This window comes from Mandrillus leucophaeus, unplaced genomic scaffold, assembly GCF_000951045.1.
Source record: "Mandrillus leucophaeus isolate KB7577 unplaced genomic scaffold, Mleu.le_1.0 Scaffold388, whole genome shotgun sequence".
In the NCBI taxonomy this organism is placed as follows: Eukaryota; Metazoa; Chordata; class Mammalia; order Primates; family Cercopithecidae; genus Mandrillus; species Mandrillus leucophaeus.
This window is the reverse complement of record NW_012104120.1, coordinates 1,390,409-1,411,253: the sequence shown is the minus strand read 5'-3', so window position 1 is coordinate 1,411,253 and position 20,845 is coordinate 1,390,409. Positions and strand designations below refer to the sequence as shown.

Genomic DNA, 20,845 nt, shown 5'->3' with positions numbered 1-20,845 from the left:
AATGTTGAATAAGAGGAAAGAGAGTGGACATCTTTCTAGATTCTCCATTTTGGGGAGAAAGCATTCTGTTTTTCATCATAAAGTATAATGTTAGCTGTAGGATTTTTGTGAATGCCATTTATCAGATTAAGGGAGCCTTCCTTTATTCTAGTTTCCCGAAGAGTTATTATGAATGGACTCTTACTTTTGTTAAATGCGTTTTCTGCATCTATTGAGATGATCGTATAGTTTTTCTTTTTTTGCCTGTTGATATATGATGAGTTACTTTGGTTGATTTCCAAATATCTAACGTGCTTTGCATTCCAGGGATAAGCCCAACTTGGTCATGGTATAATATTGTTTTTATCTTTTACGATTTGATTTGCTAGTATTTTCCTGAAGACTTTTTCTGTGTTTATATTCATGACGGATATTGATCTGTAATTTTCTTTTTTGTGATATCTTTTTCTGGTTTTAGTATCAGAGTAATGCTTTCCTTATAAAATTATTTGGAAGTGTTTTCTCCTCTTCAATATTCTGGAAAAGTTTGTATAAAATTGGTAGTATTGCTTCCTTAAATGTTTGGTAAAATTCACCAGTGAGGCCAACTGGACCCGGAATTTGTGAGGTTTCTAAATACATATTTGTGTTAGTTTTTTTTTTTTTTTTTTTTTTTTTTTTTTTTTTTGCGGGAGGAGGCTTTTATAACAAAGTATCGAAGAATGGCTCTCATGATTCTGTGGGCTAGCAGTCCAACATCAAGGTGTCAGCAAAGTTGATTTCTTCTGAGGCCTCTCTCCTCGGCTTGCAGGTGGCCCTCTTTCCTCTGTGTCTTCACATGGTCTTCCTGCTGTGTATATCCATGTCTTATCTCTGTGATAAGGATATCAGTTACATTACATTAAGGGCTATTCTAATAACTTCATTTTAACTGAATCATCTCTTTATAGACCCTATCTCCGAAGACGGTCACATTTAGTTACTGGGAGTTAGGACTTAGTATATATGTATTTTTTGGGGGATTACACAATTCAGCCCACAACAGTATTCAATTTATTTAATTGATATAGGACTATTTAGGTTGTCTTTCTCTTTTTTTTAAATGAGCTTTGGCAGTTTGTATTTTTCAGTGAATTTGTCCCATTCATGTAAATTGTCTAACTTATGGCACTAGAGTTGTTTGTAATATTCCCTTATTAACTTTTTAATGTCTTATCTTCATTGATCACCTCTCTTTTTTTTCAATTACATAAAATGTGTCTTTGTTCTGTGTTTCTTGATCAGTTTGGCTAGATACTGCATCAATTCTATTGATATTTTCCAAGAACTAGCCTTTAGTTTCACTTACTTTCTCATTGTTTTCAATTTCATCGATTTCTGCTTTTTATTATTTCCTTTTTCCTTCTTGCTTTGGATTTTATTTTATCTTTTCTTAATTTATTAAGGTGGAAACTTAGATTACTGATATATTTCTTTTTCATAAATACAACTGGCCCTCCATATCTGTAGATTCTGCATCTGCAAATTCAACCAACTGTGGATCAAAGATATTTTAAGAACAAAGATAACAATACAACAACAAAAAATTACAAATTTTAAAAATATTGTATAGCAACTATTTACATGGCATTTATGTTGTATTAGGTATAAGTAATCTAGACATGATTTAAAGTATCTGAGAGAGAGGATGTGTTTAGATTATATGCAAATACTATGCTATTTTATGTAAAGGACTTGAGCATCCGAGGATTTTGGTGTTCGTGGGAGGTCCTGGAACCAATCCCTTGCAAATACAGAGGGACAACAGTAGTACAAGCATTTAATACAACAAATCTTCCTGTAAGTACTGCTTTAGTTGCATCCCACACATTTTGAAGTGTTTTTATTTTCATTCAATTTATAATGTTTTCTCATTCTAAGTAGCAAAAGATGGAACAATTTGAACAACAATCTAATGTAGCAGTGGATTATAGTATGAAGTATAAAATAATCTTCCATGAGTTCATACTGATATAAATAAATGATTAAATATGTTAATAAATGGGAAAGAAGAGACGCATCTCCCATGCAGAAGAATTTGTGATAAATTACATTGATATTCAATTTTAAAGGAAGTGGATCATAATTTCCCAACTCTTAAGTGTGGGTTGCACATATTGACTTTCTTTCAAAAAGTACAGTATGGCCAGAGGAGTACAAAGAATAATTGCATAGTAGAGAAACCTAATAAACACTACTGCAGCCAGGTGATCAAGGTCACCATCAACTGTCATACATCATGTTGATAGAATATACCCTTGATACTATGGATAAATATGGCACTCTACTTCTGTGATCTTATTCCTGAAAACCCATAGCCCCAGTCTTAATCATGACAAAAAAAAATAGACAAATTTCAATAGTAAGGCATTGAAGAATACACCTGGCCAATACTCTTCAGACCTATCAAGGTCATCAAAAACAAGGAAATCTGAGAAGCCGTTGTAGCCAAAAGTTGCCCGAGGAGACCTGACAACTAAATACAATGTTTTATCCTAGATGGGCTCCTGAAACAGTAAAAAGACATTAAGGAAATCTAAGAAAACCAAAATACAGTATGCACTTTAGTTAACAAAAATGTATCAATATTGGTTCAATACTAATGAATGTACCACCCAAATGTAAAACATTAATAGTAAGTGAAACTTTGGCAGGGAATATATGGGAATTCTATGTGCTCATTTTTTTAATATAAAACTTTTCTAAAAAATAAAATCTATACATTTTTAACAAAATGTCTTCCTATTTCTCTTGTGACTTCCTCTTTGATCTACGGGTTACTTAGTTGTATTTTCTCCAAATTATTTTTATTGTAGTAAACTTTACATAACATAACATTTACTATCTTAACCATTTTAAGTGTATATGTCAGTATTATTAATTATATTTTTAAAAATTTGTTTGTACCTTTGGAATCATTGCCAGATCCAACGTCATGAAGTTATTGCCATGTTTTCTTGTAAGAGTTTTATAGTTTTAGCTTTTACATGTAGGTAATGGATCCATTTTGAGTTAATTTTTGTATACGGCATTTGGTAAAGATCCAATTATATTATTTTGCATGTGAATATCCAGCTTCCCAGCACCATTTGTGTAAAGACTGTTTTTTTTCCCATTAAATGGCCTTGACAACTTTTGAAAATAATTGGGTTTTATTTCTGGACTCTTTCTTCTATTCCCTTGGCCTATATGTCTGTCTATGCCCGTACCAGACTGTTTTGATTACTGTAGTATTGTAGTAAGTTTTGAAATCAAGAAGTGTGAGTCTTTTTTTTCCCCATATTTTTCAGGATTGTTTTAGCTGTTTGGGGTCCTTTGAAATTCCATATGAATTTTAGGATGAGTTTGTCTATTTATGCAGAAGGGGTCATTGGGATTTTGATAAGGATTGCATTGAATCTGTAGATCGTTTTGGTTAGTACTGATATCTTAATGATATTAAATCTTCCAAACCATGAACATGGGATATATTTGTTTAATTTTTTTTTAGCAATGTTTTGTAGGTCTCTTTGTACAAATCTTTCCCTTTCCCTTCTTGGCTAATTTCAAAGTATTTTATTTCTTTTTATATGTTATCGTAAATGAAATTGTCTTCTTAATTTCATTTTCAGATGGTTCATGTGAGTATATATAAATGCAACTGATTTTTGTGTGTGACTTTTTATCCTGCCACTTTACAGAATTCATTTTTTTTAACTCTGTGTGTGTGTGTGTGTATGTGTGTGTGTGTGTGTGTGTAAAATCCAGTCATCTTTAGGATTTTCTATGTATATCATATCATTTGCAGACAGAGATGTTTACTTTTTGTTTTCCCCAATTTGTATGCCTTTTATTTCTTTTTGTCCCCTAATTTCTCTGACTAGGACTTCCAATACTATGTTAAGTAGAAGTGGCAAAAGTGGCATCCATGCCTTGTTTCTGATCTTAGGGGAAAAGCTTTTACTCTTTCAACATTGATTATGTTTGCTGTGGGTTTTCCATATATAACTTTTATTATGTTTATGTATCTTCCTTATGTTCCTAGTTTGTTGAATTTTTTTCTACAAACAAATAGGCCGGACATGGTGGCTCATGCCTGTAATCCCAGCACTTTGGGAGGCCAAGGCAGGCAGATCACCTGAGGTCGGGGAGTTCTTGACCATTCTGGCCAACATGTCTCTACTAAAGAAAAAGTACAAAAATTAGCTGGACGTGGTAGCAGGTGCCTGTAATCCCAGCTGCTTTGGAGTCTGAGGCAGGAGAGTCACTTGAACCCAGGAGGCAGAGGTTGCAGTGAGCCAGGATCTCTCCAGTGTACTTCAGCCTGTGCAACAGTGAAACTCTGTCAAAAAAAAAAAAAGAATATAGCCTTGAAAGGATGTTGAATTTTGTCAAATACTTTCTCTGCATCAGTTGAGATAATCATGTCTTTTTTCCCATTTCATTCTGTTAATGTGTTGTATTACCTTGATTTTAAGGACGTTAAGTCATCCTTGCATTCCGATAATAAATCCCACATAGTCTTTTGATCTTTTTAATATGCTGCTGAATAGTTGCTTTGCTACTATTTTGTTGAGGATTTTTACATCAATGTTTAAGATGGATATAGGCCTTTAATATTCTTTTCTTGTAGGGTAATATCCCAATTTGATATTGGGAAAATGCTGACCTCGTAGAATAAGTTAGGAAGTGTTCCCTACTCTTTAATGTTTTTGAACAGTTGAGGAGTATTGGTGTTAGTTCTTTAAATGTTTGGTAGAATTTACCAGTGAAGCCATTGGATCCAGGGCTTACTTTTTTGGGATAATTTTGATAACTTATTCAATAACCTTACTAGTTATAGGTCTATGTCTTTGTGGTTTGGTTTTGGTAGGTTTTGTGTTTCTATAAATTTGTCTATTTCATTGAGGTTATCCAGCTTTTTTTTTTTTTTTTTTTTTTTTTTTTGCATACAATTGATCATAGTACTCCCTTATCTTTTTTGTGTCTTTAGAATTGGTAGTAATGTCCTCATTTTTATTTCTGATTTCGGTAATTTGATTCTTTTCTCTTTTTATCTTAGTTTAATTAAAGGTTCATCACATCATTTTGTTGATATTTTTGAAGAACTTGCTTTTGGTTTCATTGATTTTTCTTTTTTTTATGTTTTATATTTTGACCTCTGCTCTAATCTTTACTATTTCCTTCCTTTTGTTAGCTTTAGGTTTAGTTTGTTCTTTTTTTTGTAATTCCTTACGTTGTAAAGCTAGTTTAAGGTCTTGTTTTATTCGTGTAAGCATTTATAGCTATAAATTTCCCCCTTAACCCTGCTTTTGCTATGTCCCATAGTTTTGATATGTTGTGTTACGTTTTCATTCATTTCTAAATGTTTCTAATTTCCCTTGTAATTTCTTCTTTGATCTATTGGAATTTTAAAAATATGTTAATTTTCACAAATTTGTAAGTTTATCAGTTTTTCTTATATTTGATTTCTAATTTTATCTCTTGTATTTGGAGAAGATACTCTTTGTGATATTAATCTTTTAAAATTGATTGATACTTAGTTTAAAGCCTAACACATGCAAAGTATTACATGTGTTCTTGAATATGTGGTCTGTTGTTGCACAGAGGATTCTGTATGTATCTGTTAGATATACTTCGTTTATTATATTGTTCAATTCCTCCCTCTTTTTCTGTTTGATTGTTCTATCCACTAATGAAAATGGGATATTGAAGTCTTCAATTATTGTTATAAAACTGTTTTATCTCTTCATTCCTGTCAATTTTTGCTTTGTGTATTTTGATTACCTGTTATTAGGTTCATAAATGTTTATAATTGTTATATGTTCTTGCTGTATTGAACCTTTTATATAGAACCTGATATATAATGTCCTTCTTTGTCATTTTTAACTTTTTAAAATTAGAATCGATTTTATCTGATATTAATATAGCTATTCATGCTCTGTTTTGGTTCCTGTTTGCATGGAATATTTCTTTTACTTTTAACCTATTTGTGTCTTTGGATCTAAAGTGAGTCCCTTGTAGACAGTGTATAGTTGGGTCATGTTTTTATTTTTTTTTTAATCCATTCTGCCAATCTCTCTTTCAATTGGAGAGTTTAATTCATTTACATCTAAAGTAATTACTGATAAGGAGGGACTTCTCTCATTTTGCTGTTTTAAAAAAATATTTCTTGTAGCTTTTCTGTTCCTCATTTTTTTTTTTTGCCTTACTGTTTCCTTTTGTATTTAGTTGCCTTTTGTAAAAAAAATTTTAATTTTTTAAAACTTTCCTTTATATATATATTTTAGCTATTTTCTTTGTGGTTACCATGGGCATTATATTTAACATCCTAAACTTATCACTCTAATTTGGATTTATGCCAGCTTAATTCAGTAAAATACAAAAAAAAAAAAAAACACACACACACACACAAAAAACTGTGCTCCTTTAACTGTTCTGCCCCCCACCTTTTTCATTTGTTGTCACAAAATTACATTCTTATATATTATGTGTCCCAAAACATAAAATAATGTTTTTAATGCTTTAGTTTTCTATGTAGAAAACAAAATGTGGATTTACAATCTAAAGTTATGAGAGTTTTTTATTTTTAGACTAATAAATTTAGAAAAATGTCATCTCAAATCATGTAGAAAAGAAAAAGTGAAGTTACACATTTTTGTTACAAGAATACTAGCTTTTATAATTAGTCATGTATTTGCTGAAATCTTAATTTCTTTGTGTGGATTTTTTCTTTGATTACATTAAAGTTGTCACTCAGTTGTCTTCTGGCTTATATTGTTTTTGATGAGCTTTTGGATCTGAGGCTTGGTGTCTCATTCATTTTGGAAGAAATTCTCAGTTATTATCTTTTCTAATATTTTTTCTGCCCAATTCTCCTTCTCTTCTATTTTGGGATTCCATTTACAGGTATAATATATTAGTCTGCTTGATATTGGCTTGTGGTTCTTGGATGGTCTCTCCTTCTCTGCCTCTGCCACTCATCTACCTTTTTTTCTCTGTGTTCTAATTTGGATAATTCCTCTTGATTTATTTTGTAATTCATGAACTCTTTTCTTGCCTCTGTAAAATCTACTGATGAGCTTATCAATAATGTGCTTAATTTCTTACAATATTTTTTTACTTTAAGCATTTCCACTTGATTCTTTTTTATGGTTTCCATTTCTCCATTGAAATTCTCCATTTGTTCATGTATGTTGTTTACTTTTCCCACTGACTTTTCACACCTCGATTATTATTATTTTAAATTCATCACTTGACAGTTTTAACATATGTTATATCTCTGTTTTAAAAAATATATTTCTTGTAGCTTTTATACAAAAAATTCTACAAAAAATATTTCTTGTAGCTATTTTCTACAAAATAACCTTGTAGCTCCAGGTTCTGTTGATTGTTTTGTCTCTTGACAACTTTTTTCTCTTTTTCTTCTGTGTGTACTCTATAATTTTTTGGTTGAAAACTGGATATTGTATAGTCTAGAGATGGAAGTAAAAATGCCTTATCCATGGTTTCACTCTTCATAGTTTCAGTTACCTGCAGTCGACCACAGACTACAAATGTTAAGTGGATAATTCCAGATATAAACAGTAAGTTTTAAATTGTACGCTGTTCTCAGCAGTGTGATGAAACCTCACACTGTCTAGCTTTTTCCTGCCTGGAAGTGAATCGTCCCTTTGTCTAGCATATTCATGCTGTATATGCTACCTGCCTGTTAGCCAACTAATAGTCATCTTGGTTATCAGATCTACTGTTTTGGCCTCACAGTGCTTGTGTTCAAGTAGCTCTTATTTTACTTAGTAATGACCCCAAAGAGCAGTAATGCTGGCAGTTTGGATATACCAAAGGGAAGCTGTAAAGTGCTTTCTTTACATGAAAAGATGAAAGTTTTTGACTTAATAAGGAAAGAAAAAAAATCATATGCTAAAGTTGCTTAGACCTATGGTAAGAATGAATCTTCTATCCAAGTTTTGCTGTTGCACATCAGAGTGCCAGAGTTATGGCCACAGTGCATGATACATGCTTACTTAAGATGGAAAAGGCATTAAATTTATGGGTGGAAGACATGAACAAAAATATGTTTCAGTTGATGATAGTCAGGTTCAGTACTATCCAGAGTTTCAGGCATTCACTGGGGGTCTTGGAACATATCCCCTGCAGATAAAGAGGAGCTATTGTAGTATTTCTTACCTAAGTTCTAGACACTGTGGTACATAGGGATGGACATGCCTCTTTTTTTGGTAGCCCTTCAGTGTGAGGAGTTGCATCAATTTATTCAGTAATGCAGCAGGGCTTGGATTTGATGTTGCTATGGTTACCCTCAATACACCACCAGCTTCAAATTCCTCCAGTGTTACCTTGCATGTAGAGGATTTGCCTCAGTGTTTACTCCACCTTCTGCTTTAGCTCTTCCCATTGTACATGCACCTCAGAGAAGGTCCTCTCCATGATCTTGTCTAATTCCCAGCAGTACAGAGCTCTTACTTATGATCACCTTGCTTGCCAGCCTGGTTGGAGGTGACATTCTTTGATGTCCTTGTTCAGCCTCAGTCTTAGGAAGGCCTCAGGTGGTACCTTCTTTGTTGTTCTGTCCATTCTCCAGGGGTAGGGAATGTCTTATGGCCTGAGTCCAGGATGCTCTTCTCCCTTCCCTACCCCCAATATTAATGAGTCTTCACTTGTGCCTTGAGGATGACAGAGTTTCATGCCTTTCCCCAGCTTCTTATGCTTTTGGTCCATTAGGGAAATAGGGAAAAGCATTCTGGACATGCTTTGTGCCATTCCTGTGAATGCTGTTTTTCCCCTTCCCAAGCTTGCCCCACGAAGGAGGATTTCTCAAGTTCCTCACCCTGTCTCCAGCTTTTCTCCTGAGCCTCTGATGAGGTCCTCACATGCATTATCTTTTCATTGTTTGTTTTTAAACCTTTCTTGTCTTCATTAATAAATGTACACATGCCTTTGTCCTATGTCAATAAGTCGATTTTGAACTGTCTGCTTTGTTTCTTGCAGAATTTGATATAATTATAAATTGCTATAATTATGTACTTTTGAGTTTTACTTTTATTTTCTTAGGTTTATAAACTAATTTTTACCTCATTCTATTGTTTTCTTATCTCCTTTTGAACTCTTACTTAAAATAATTTATTTTTTTTTCTTTTGACAGATGTTGCGTACACAGTGAATTTTCCTTTTTAAGCTTATCTTCCATTTTAGAATAGATTTTAAAAATTATTCTGCATGCTATATTATATTATATTATTTTTTCTGTTTCATGTTTTATTGCATTTTGTTACGAACATGTATAGTTTTTTCTATCTCTTCGATTTTGTTGATTGAGCAGGAATGAATTCTTCTTGATTTCCATTTTTATTTGGATCTCATTATCTTCCCCTGTAAACTATATTTTGGAGGGCTGCATTTTTTATTTTGCCTGAGGACAATGATAAGTGTGCTGAAGGGGTAGGGACTGAGGAGCAGGATACTCAAAGGGCATGGTGTGGCTGAAATGTTAAGCAGATTTCATAGATGCCCTTACTCAATATCAATCAGACCCTTCTCCTAGTGTACCTTCCTATATGGCACAGGCAGAAAAATGAAAAATTACATTTTCAAGACTTCCTGGTAGCTTATTTGGGCTTCACTAATCATATTCACTTAGCCAAGATGTAAATATTTAGAGAGACATCCATTTTGTTGCTATGCATCACAGCAGGCTTGGCGTTCCTGGTCCTCATTATAGGTAAGGTGATGTGTTATTAGAGCCAGCAGTTGTGGTAGTGACTTTCTCATTTCTCCATTGTTGCTCAAGTGGTGTCATCCAGGAGCCAGTGGCTAGAAAAAATGATCTCCAACTTCCTCAGTTTCCTAATTGTAGTAGCGACAGAACTTTTCTTGGCAGACCATTATGCAGTGTTCTTGGATCATAATGAGAGAGGCATCTGCTCTTCAAGCCCACCCAATGGTGATACAAGCACCAAATAGCTAGATCAAATCCCTTTCTGTAAACTGGCTGAAATGATTCCCGTGATCTACAGCTGAAACCTCACCTTTCTTCGACCAGGCTACAAGAAAAAGAGACCAAGTTCAGAATGATGTTAATGATAAAGATATGTATTTTCTACCATAATGGAAGTCCAGAGATAGGAAGGATTCCAGGTTCAGTATGATCAGTTGCTAATGTCACCAAGAACATAGGTTCTTTATGTTTTTCACATTTGCTATACTCCTTCCTTTTGTGGCCATAAGAGGGCAGACTATGATAATTAGGTCCTTAATGCTTCTTTGTTTATGTCTGTACAGAGGGATGAAGGTAGAAGAGAGGTTTGCTTCTCTTTTTTACAAGACCAGCCTGTTTCTGTGGGTGGTGCAAATCACCTACCCATTTCTGAATTATTCACTGGAAGGATCTTACTGTGGAATGATCACAAATGGCTTTAACTAACCAGAGGGGTAGAATGAGTGTTGGGGAGTCAACACCAGTGTTTGTTCCAGTCATTCTACATTTTCATTTTTTTTCTCTCTTCATTCTCTCAGCTTTTGTACTAGCAAAGATGGAACACAATGTGAAAATCTAAAGGTTTTCCTGCTGGGGATCAAAGATGATCAAAATGGCTTCTACTCTGGTGGAAATTTTATCTCCCCTTCTAGCCTGCTTAGACCTCCTTTCATACTAAGGTTAGGGAAATTTGTGAGAAATTTTAGGATTTCTGTGCCTGTCTATCCCAACCAAGAACCCTCACTTCCAATTCTACAAACAGCCTCTGTATATAGTGGAGTTCCAAGACAAGATGTGCTTCCCAGGAATGTGCAGATTCTTAGAAATGTCCACCTCTTTCTTTTTCTGTATTGTTTTGTATGTATCTTTTTGCTGGTATTAACTTGATTATTGTTCATATTATTTGGCTTTGCAAAGAGATGATGAGAACTTGTTTTACTTGAACATCTTACCTCAAAATTTTGAAGCTTTTAAAATATTCTTTTACAGTTGACTTCTAGATTTATTGCATTTTGGCCAGTGGACCTGATGTATAAAATTTCAGATATTTGGAACCTTGACTGTCAACATGACCTAAAAGATCATAATTTTAAAAATAAAAAGATTGCGTATGTTATTAAATATTAATAGAATGTTCTCCCTAATTATTGGTTACAAGTGTCCATATGTATCCATCATTCAGTCTTATTAATTACATTGCATAGATTCTCTCCATCCTTGGTGTGTGTGTACGTGTGTGTATTCATGTTCAATCTGTTGCAGAGTAATGAAACAGGACGTGAACTCTTCACATCCCCACATCTCAGGCTCTAGGAACTTCCAAACACTTGGTCCCAGGGAAGGCAAAAGTTCTCTTTTTCCTAATCTAAGCCTTGTACGTTCTTGCTTTGGCATAACTGTCAATCCATATACCCAATTCACATTATAAAGCAGAACACTTCTCAATACACAGCATCTGTTATGTTTGTAGCACTGAACAATTTTCTCCAAGGACAGTGGATTTGGTATAATTTCAAGGTGTAAATAGCCATGATTTTTTCCAAAGGAAGCCTCTTTCAAAGTAATGTACTCTTTATCTGTGGAAAAATAAACTTCTTTTTACCCTTAAATGGTTGTGCCTTTAAGAGAAACAGAAACAAAAATAAAATCTCCCTTCACATATATACCAGTGACTTTATATGTGAATTTTTCTTTTCCTTAGATACACACAAAATTGTTTCTGAAGGGGAACTACATCAGTTGGCTCAGATTCGGCCATTAATATTCAATTTTCATGAGCAGACAGCCATCAAGGATTGTTTGAAAATGCTTGAGAAAAAAACAGGAGCATATGATATCATGCAGGAATTTATGGTAAATATTTTCTTAACAAAAGTCTATATGTGATTTCTTTTTTTATATCATTGCCAGAGGGTTTCTTTTCTTTTCTTTCTTTATTTGGTTTTAGTTCATTATTTTTACTTTTAAATATTATATATATTTCAAAGTAATAGATGTACATGGTTAGAAAAAAAAAAAGCCAAATAACATAAAAGGATATAAAATAGAAAGTCTCTCTTTCTCTCAAGACTTTCTAGGATGCCTTTACACTATTCATTTTGTCATTTTGTCATGCACACTTTTTAAAAAATTTGTTGGAATGCACTTTACATCCTTAAATTTGTTTTCCACCTAGATACAATTTCCAAATATATTATCAGCATGTATAGCAGTATCTCATTTTTTTAAGTGTTGCATAGTAATTATATGGTAATTAATTTTCAAAATTGAGATACTTATAATATTTAATTTCTGAAATTAAGGTTCTTATCCATATAATTAACTACCATGCAACACTTGGACATTTAGGTTGTTCTAGTCTTTGCAATTATGAACAGCAGTCATCTCTCTTCATATACTGTATGCATATATTTAAATATTTTTAGAACAAATTCCTAGAAAGACAATATTAATATCTTGGGCTATCAATTTTTTGGATCTTTTCTCATCTCTTAAATGACAAATTGTTTCTTATTGATTATTTAATTGGTATTTCTTTGAGAACAAAAGAATATCTTTCCATATGTTTTTAAGCCTTTTATATTTTCAGAGAACTGCTAGTTTCAATTCTTTGCCTCATTTTCTATTTTTTTTTTTCTTATTGTTTACTAACTCTTTTTTTTTTTTTTTTTTTGAGATGAAGTCTCGCTCTTGTCCCCCAGGCTGGAGTGCAATGGTGTGATCTCAGCTCACTGCAACCTCTGCCTCCCAGGTTCAAGCAATTCTCCTGCCTCAGCCTCCTGAGTAGATAAGATTACAGGTGCCTGCCACCACACCTGGCTAATTTTTGTATTTTTAATAGAGACGGGGTTTCACCATGTTGGCCGGCTGGCGTCAAACTCCTGACCTAAGGTGATCCGCCCTTTGGGATTACAGGCGTGAGTCACCGCACCTGGCCGATTACTAACTCTTTAAGGAAAAAATTGTGCCTTTTTGTGTCTTACATGTAGTATTTTTTCTGCTGTTGTTTGTGTTACACACAGGTTCACATGCACTTGCACACACATGCCTGTTTACCATGAAGAAATAGCTGATTTTTAGTGGTCAAATATGGCAATCTTTTCTTTTGGGGCTTCTGGGTTTGGGGCTTTCGGTGCTTTTTAGGAATGCTTCTTTTACTCTAGGATTGTAATAATTACTTCATGTTTTTTTCTAGTACTTTTATGATTTTTTAAGCATTTAACTCTTTGATGCAGCTAGAATTTAATTTGGTATAAGATGTTTGATAGGGACTCAGCATTATATAGCTATCCAGTTGTTCCAAGACTCTCCTGGAACTTCCCTTGAGTGATGCAAAATGCCACTTTTATCATATACTAGAGGTTTACATATATTTTAATTTATTCTTGGACTTTTTCTACTGATTTTCTTATTCCTTTATTGGTATTACTCTGTTAATTAGCATAGCTTCATATTATCTTTTAACATCTAATGAGACTCATCTGCCATCATTATTCATTTATGAAATTTTTCTCATTCTTCCTACAGATATTTTATTCTAAAATTAATTAATGAAATTAATTAATTTAATTAATGAAAGACTTGATCATTTTATCATACTACTTAAAACCGTCACAGGCTCCTTCTTCCCCATGGTTGCTAGGTTGGCTACACAAGAGTTACCCAAGAGCTTTGAAAATGTATAGATTCTCAGACTTTCTCCACAAATATTCTAATAGAGTATGACTAGCTACCTCCTAATTTCATTTATATAAGAAACAAGATCGCTTGTAGTTTTAGTCTGTTGTTGGACTAGATCATGTGCTCTGTGCTCTTATTACCATATTAGTCACAGTTTCCCAAAGGGATGCTTATGCCTCCATTATTTCCACCCCTTCACCTTCTCTCCTCTTTCCTTCTAAGTACACACTGTTTTTCATATGCTAACTTCCAATGACTTACTAAGGCCCAGTTCAAGGGCTACTTCATCTTTAGGAACTTTTCTTCTTGACTTTTAGGTGCAATCTAGTACTGTCATTTATACTAGTGTCTCCGTACATTGGTCACATGGCATTTGATTACATGTGCTCTAACTACTCTGTTCACTCCTTAAGGATGAGGCCATTATCCAATTCATCTCTGTATTCCAGTGTCTGAAACAGGACCAGGTACCTACTAAATGCTTAATAAGTGTTTGTTGAATTCACACTTGGTAAAGAAATTTTTTGAAAGGAAGGATTCTTAGGGTCCTAACTATAATTTCTTCAAAGGGGAAGGGTAAATTGTGAGACTGTTTGTATATATTTTTTGTTTACATGTTTCTGTCATTGTTATTTTGTTATTTTTATTTATAAAATGATAGATCTGTGGGTAGGTTGGGAGAAGTGATTAGCCTGTATTTCCTCTTTTATGGAAGAAGAACAAAATGAAGTTGAAATGGGAAATATCTCCAGAAAGTTTAACATTTTCTTATTAAGCAACTCATTGATTGGCATCTAAACTTGAGATATTTTTTATAGTACTTTTAAAATGGGGATCTAACTTAACACAAAACACATTAAATAGCAGGTCATGTCAGATGGGGTTTAAGGATCATGAGCACTAAACAAAGGCAGATTTTTTTCTTGTTTATTGGTTATAGTAAATACACAATTTATTATTTATTTATTTTTTTAACCTTTTAAAGGCTTTGGAACTGAAGAATCTGCCTGGTGAGTTCAACTCTGGGAATCAACCAAACAACAGAGAAAAAAACAGATACCGAGATATTCTTCCATGTAAGCTAAAAATGGTTTTGATTATTTTCCTGTTTACATTTAGCAAAAGTGAAAAGGGCACTGTATGGCTTTTTGTATGAGACATTTTGGCCTGTGACCACGATGAAGAGTTCTGGCACATAGCACTGGGCGACCTGGGTAGATTCTAAGATATGTGCTGCATAGGAGAGAGTCAGTTCCTCTCTTTCTGGTACCTCCTTCAGCCACTGTCACAGGGTCCTTTACAGCAGTCCTTCAGCCTTGTTCTCATATATTGCTGCTTCTCAGGGCATGAGCCTTCCAAAACAAAATCCAATAGTCTGAGTCATACACCACTTTTGGTACCCAAAGCCTTAACCACCTTCTCTGGCTATATTGTTTAGACACACAAAAAAGCTATTTGCATGCTTCATCCTGGACAATAAAGCTATTAATCTACTCTCCAACAGGAGGCTGCCTTTTGGTTGTCTCCACAGGGCCTTAACATTGCTTCCCAGTGTTGATGGGAGGGTAGTGGCACCTTCTGTCCTCCCCACTCAGTTACTCTTAGGAGTTATCCATCTCAGGCCATTCAAAGAGCAGAATCAAAACACAACAATGCAATTTTAATCTTAGGCAGGAAATCTCATTCCATCACTCACATTCCTTTCAGAGTCAAGGTTTTTCAAAACTAAATTTACTATTTTACTTCCTCCAACTTAATCCTCTTCTTATATTTTACATCTTACGTAATCACCAAGTTCAAACCAGAAAACAGGGAGTCAGTTGATTGTAATACCTCCAGGGTCCTACCCCATCTCTCAGTTCCCATGGCTGCTGACTTAGTCTGAGCCCATTTTAACTCTCAGCTGGTTACGGTCTTCTTTACTGCCTCACTTTCTGATCATTCACAAAAGCTACTGAGATTTCCTTAAAATGCAAGTCAGAACATGTAGCTTTTCTTTTAAAGCTTTTTCTTGGCTCTTTGTTACTGTCATGGCACAGTTGTTTAACATGGCTTATGAATTTCACCGGTTTGCTTCTCTAGCCTTAGCTCTCCCACAGAACTTCTTTTGCTATCCAGAATTAATAATTCTTTTTTTGTTCATTGGTTGTTATGCCTCTTAAACTGCAGTTCTTGAAAGAACTACTCATCCCTTCTTTGCTGAGGCAGTTCCTGCTGTCTTACTTAAGCAGCTCCAACAGGCTTTTCTTATTTTCCTCAAAGGTAGGTTTGGTATTTTTCCAGTAGTTTCTTAGCATCTTGTAACCACTCACCCCTTCTACCAAACCATATTTTAATTTATTTTCATTTTTGTTTCTCCTACTAGACTTGAGATAGTTATTATAAAAACCAGAGTGGAATGCAGTGACTGCTGTCATTAGATAAATACCTCATGTTTAGTGGGTTTATTAAAATTGAAAATAACTTTATGATTATAAAAAACAATAAATACATTTCCAACATGGTTAAAATAATCTATTCTGTTATCTTCTGTGGGGAGAGTGTGGAGAAGTACATTGATGAATACTTCTGAAATCAGAGTAATGAACCATGATTAAACATTTTAATAAATAATGCTAATAATTTGTTGCTTCTCCAAAATGTCAAAGGTCCAAATTTCATAATTTCTATTCCTGCATGTGCAGTTTGCCCTCAAGGAGACTAAAAGCAAACATGCCTTAATAATTAGCCTCTCAGGATTGTAAGAAGCTCATTTTACAATAGAGGGTACACATAATATTTTATCTGACTTGAAGTCTTTATTCTGGATATCAAAAGAGTTACAACTAAGAAATTCAAAGATAATAAAAAATAAAGTTAAACCATTAAAGTAAGGAAAGTTATGTGAAACTTTCTGCTTTTCATAAAAGAAAAGAAACTGTAATTCAACCATATTCTACCTAAAGGCCCATTGGTGTATCTACCTCATAACACAGTGTAATCTAATCTGAAACTCAGTCAACTTAAGTGGCCATCATAAAAAACTCTTTGGTTTTTTAAAATCACACATTTCTTGGCTTTATAGAAAAGGTTCCTGAAGATTCACATCAAGAAAGCTAGAGAAGTAATTTGTGTGTCGTCTTCAAATGCTGAGAACACTAAATGGATGAATTCACACACCTTTGAACACTACAAATATAGGCAGCCTTCACTTTGCATGGCCTCAATATGCTCAAATATCGGTTACTATGTTTAACTAAATAACACCAGTCCCACAACAATACAATTCACATTTTAGCTACCACAATATATTCACTGCAAGTAATTGCCTAAAGCAATAAGCATCTTTGCTAGCACTTTAGTCCACAAGTCCCTATGTAAATAACAGATGTGCATCATGACCAGTGACTAATAAATGTTACTTCTTTCAACATATGTCAGTGATAGGTAACTGTGAGCCTGTTATTCAGTTCACACACAGCAAAGCATCTGATTGTGTTGTCTTCTCGTCTCTCAATGGTAAACCCCTATGACCTTTTATCAAAATGTATAATCGAGAGAGAGTTTTGACTGAGAGACATGAAACTGCAGTAAAGAAACAAAAAGTGATAATGTTGGGAATGAAATTTGAATGGAGTTATAGAAGAACTAGCTGACCAGGGACATGCTGACACTGCTACTGCTCAAGAGACTCTAGAGTTGCAGCCTAAGGCACCTGTGGAAGGGGAACTCACCGACATGAATGACCAAAGTGGTTGTGAGGAAAAAGATAAAGGCAACCTAGGGGAGGCAATGATGGCAAAAACTTGACATTAAAGAAAGAAACTTTGGAGCTATTTCACAACAATGTAAGTGCTAAGGATAAAAGGTAGAAACTGATCCAGACTTAGAAGTTAGCCTAGACATAGAAAAAATGCTCACTCTGTATTAAGTTATACAACAAAAAGAAGAGGCAGACACTGTTCAAACTACTCTTGGTAAGTTTTTTTTTTTAAAACAAATTAAATGCTTTAATTCCCAATATTTCTAATGTTTTAAATTACAATGTTCTAAATAAATGTTAGTCTTGCTATTTTTTGCTTCTCTATATATGTATAGCCAGCAATAAGTGAGTTTTTAATGATTTCACAAAAAAATTTAAGAGTCATGGAACAAGAATAGTATTTCCTATTGATTATTAAGATTCTTTTGCATGGTTTCAACTTGCATGGTCATATTTATGGCCCCGTACCATCATACCAAGCAAGAATGGCCTTTATTTTGTAGTATAGGAATTTTTAGGTATAAAGACAATATCTTCCATTTCTTTACCATTTCATAACTTACAAAGCATTTTGAAGACTAATAAAAGAGCAAGTCACACAGGTTCTCCAACTCTTGGCCTAATACTTTTTCTGTTAGTTGTCTGCCTCTCAGGGATCTACTCAGAACTAATAAAGGTAATGACTTAGGTTTCTGTTAGCTTCTCACTTTTCAGAGCATGTTTACGTATTTCTCATTGAGTGCTCTGTATGCTCATGTGAGAAGAACAGGGAAGATGATAATATCTAAATTTAATGCAAGACAATAAGGAAGGGATAATCTTTCAACAAATTGTCTGGATAGTTGCATATTCATATACCAAAAATGAACTTTGATTCTTACCTCAAAACTTATATAAAAATTAACTCAAAGTAGATTATAGACCTATCATTAGAGTTAAAAACATAAAACTTCTGAAAGAAACCCTAGGAGAAGATGTTACTGCCCTTGGGTTTGGCAAATTTTTCCTAAATAGGACACAAAACCCTCAAATTGTAAAAGAAAAAAGATAAATTGGACTTCATCAAATAAGAAAAAAATCCCTGCTCTTCAAAGCATATTATTATAAAACCAAAAAGGAAAGCAACAGGCTGGAAGAAAAATACATGCAAAACATTTATCTCACAAAAACTTATATTCATAATCTATAATTACTACAAATCAAGAAGAAGACAAAGAACCCAACACTAAATGAGCAAAAGATTTGAGCAGACACTTCTCAAGGAAGATATATGGATGGCAAATAAATGCATGAAATGATATTCACCATTATAAATCATTAGGAAAATGCAAATTAAAACCATAATGTGATACCATTTTATGCTCACTACAATGAAATGGAGTTTGTTTCTAATAAAGTTAAACATATACCTACCATATGATTCAGCAGTTCTATTCATATGTTTTACCTAAGAGAAAGTAAAACATATGTCTGCATAAAGACTTATATATTAATGTTATCAGCTTTACTTATAATAGCCAAAAACCAGAAACAGTGCAAATGCCCATCAACAGGAGAGTTGGATAAACAAATTGTGGTATGTCTACATAATAGAATGCAACCAGGCAATAAAAAATGACTAACAATACATTGAACAACATGAATGAATCTTAAAATAATTTTACTCAGTGAAATAAGCCAATCAAAAGAGTATATACCATATGTTATGAACCAAATTAAATTCTCCCAAAATTCATAGGTTGAAGTTCCAACCCTTCGTACCTCAGATGTGACCTAATTTGGAGATAGGACCTTTAAAGTGCTAATTAAGATAAAATGAGGCTCTTAGAGTGTGCCCAATCCAATCCATCAGGTGTCCTTATATAAGAAGCAATTGGGACACACAAGAGACATCAGGGATCTGAAGGCACAGAGAAAAGTCCACGTGAAGACACAGCAAGAAGGCAGCCATTGGCAGGCCAAGGAGAGAGACCTCAGGAAAAACCAAGCCTGCTGCCACCTTGATCTTTGTCTTAGTTTGTTTTGTGTTGCTATAAAGGAATAATTTATAAAGGAAAGGGATTTATTTAGCTCATAGTTCTGCAGACTGGAAGGTTCAAGAGTGGGCATCTGGTGAGGGCTACAGGCTGCTTCCACTCATGGTGGAAAGTGAAGTGAAGCCAGCATATGCAGAGATCACATGGTGAAAGAGGAAGCAGGAGAGAAATGCGGAGGTGCCCGGCTCTTGCAGAACGAATAGAATGAGAGCTCACGCATGCCATTAATCTATTAATGAGGGATCTGCCCTTGTGACCCAAACACATCCCATTAGGTTTCACTTCCAACATTGGGAATCAAGTTTCAGCATGAGGTTTAGAAGGGTCAAACATCTAAATCATAACATTTTGCCCCGGCCCTTTAAAACTTATGTTCTTACCACGTTGCAAAATACAATTATTCCTTCCCAATAGTCCCTAAAAGTCAACTTGTTTCGGCACCAACTTAAAAGTTCAAAGTCATATCTAAGACTCAGAGTAAGTTCTTTCCAGTTGTAAGCCTGTAAAATCAAAAAAGAGGATATTTACCTCCAAGGTAAAATGGTGGTACAGGCATTGGGTAAACACTTCCATTCCAAAAAGGAAAAATTGGTCAAAAGAAAGGGATAATAGTCCCCATGCAAGTCCAAAACCCAGCAGGGCACACATTAAATCTTAAAGCTCCAAAACAATCTCCTTTGACTTCATGCCCTGCATATTGGTCACAGTGGTGTGTGGGTGGGCTCCCAAGGCCTTGGGTAGCCCTTCCCCCATAGCTTTCTGGGGCACAGACCACTGGGTGCTTCCATGGGTTGTAATAATGCTGCAGCTTTTTCAGGCTGATGTGGAATGCTGTTAATAGCTCTACTGTGGTGGGGTTCCAGCACCTTTGTGGCTCCACTAAGAGTTGCCCTGGTGTGGACTCTAAGGAAACTCTAGCCCAACATTTCCACTAAAGATTGCCTTAGTAGGAGCTCTCTGTGGTGGCTCCACCCCCGCAATAGGCATCTGCCTGCACTCCCAGACTTTTTAATATATTCTCTGAAATTTAGGTTAAAGCTGCCAAGCCTCCATGTCCCTTGCATTCTGGATGCCTGCAGACTTAACACCACATGAATGCCACCAAGGCTTACCACTTAGCCCCTCAGGAGCAGTGGCCCAAATCCTACCTGGGGCCATTTGACCCATTGCTGGAGTCAGAGCAGCCAGGATGTGGGGAGCAGCATCCTGAGGTGGCCATGGGCAGTGGTGCTCCAGGTCTGTCCCCAAAAGGCATTCTTTCCTTCTAGACCTTGGGGCCTATTAGGGAAGGGGTGGCCCTAGATATTTCTGAAGTGCTTTTGGGCACTTTTTCCAGACTCTTCCTCATATTTTTGTCTTTTTCTGAGCCTTCCACACACTTCCAACCTCTGCTCATGG

The 20,845-nt window shown here is 34.8% G+C and overlaps 1 protein-coding gene across 20 annotated transcripts in view; it reads left to right on the top strand.

Annotated features, from left to right (window-relative positions):
• PTPN20 (protein tyrosine phosphatase, non-receptor type 20) overlaps positions 1 to 20,845 on the top strand; it is a 110,933-nt gene that overhangs the window by 62,510 nt on the left and 27,578 nt on the right. For 12 of the 20 annotated variants that reach the window (XM_011990919.1, XM_011990928.1, XM_011990920.1 and 9 more), the window contains 2 exons: positions 11,691 to 11,842; positions 14,655 to 14,745. The exons of 7 other annotated variants lie outside the window; for them this stretch is intronic. In XM_011990919.1, the coding sequence (XP_011846309.1) occupies positions 11,691 to 11,842; positions 14,655 to 14,745 (243 nt within the window). The remainder of the gene's footprint in view (positions 1 to 11,690; positions 11,843 to 14,654; positions 14,746 to 20,845) is intronic. One more of the 20 variants, XM_011990922.1, reaches the window with a different exon arrangement.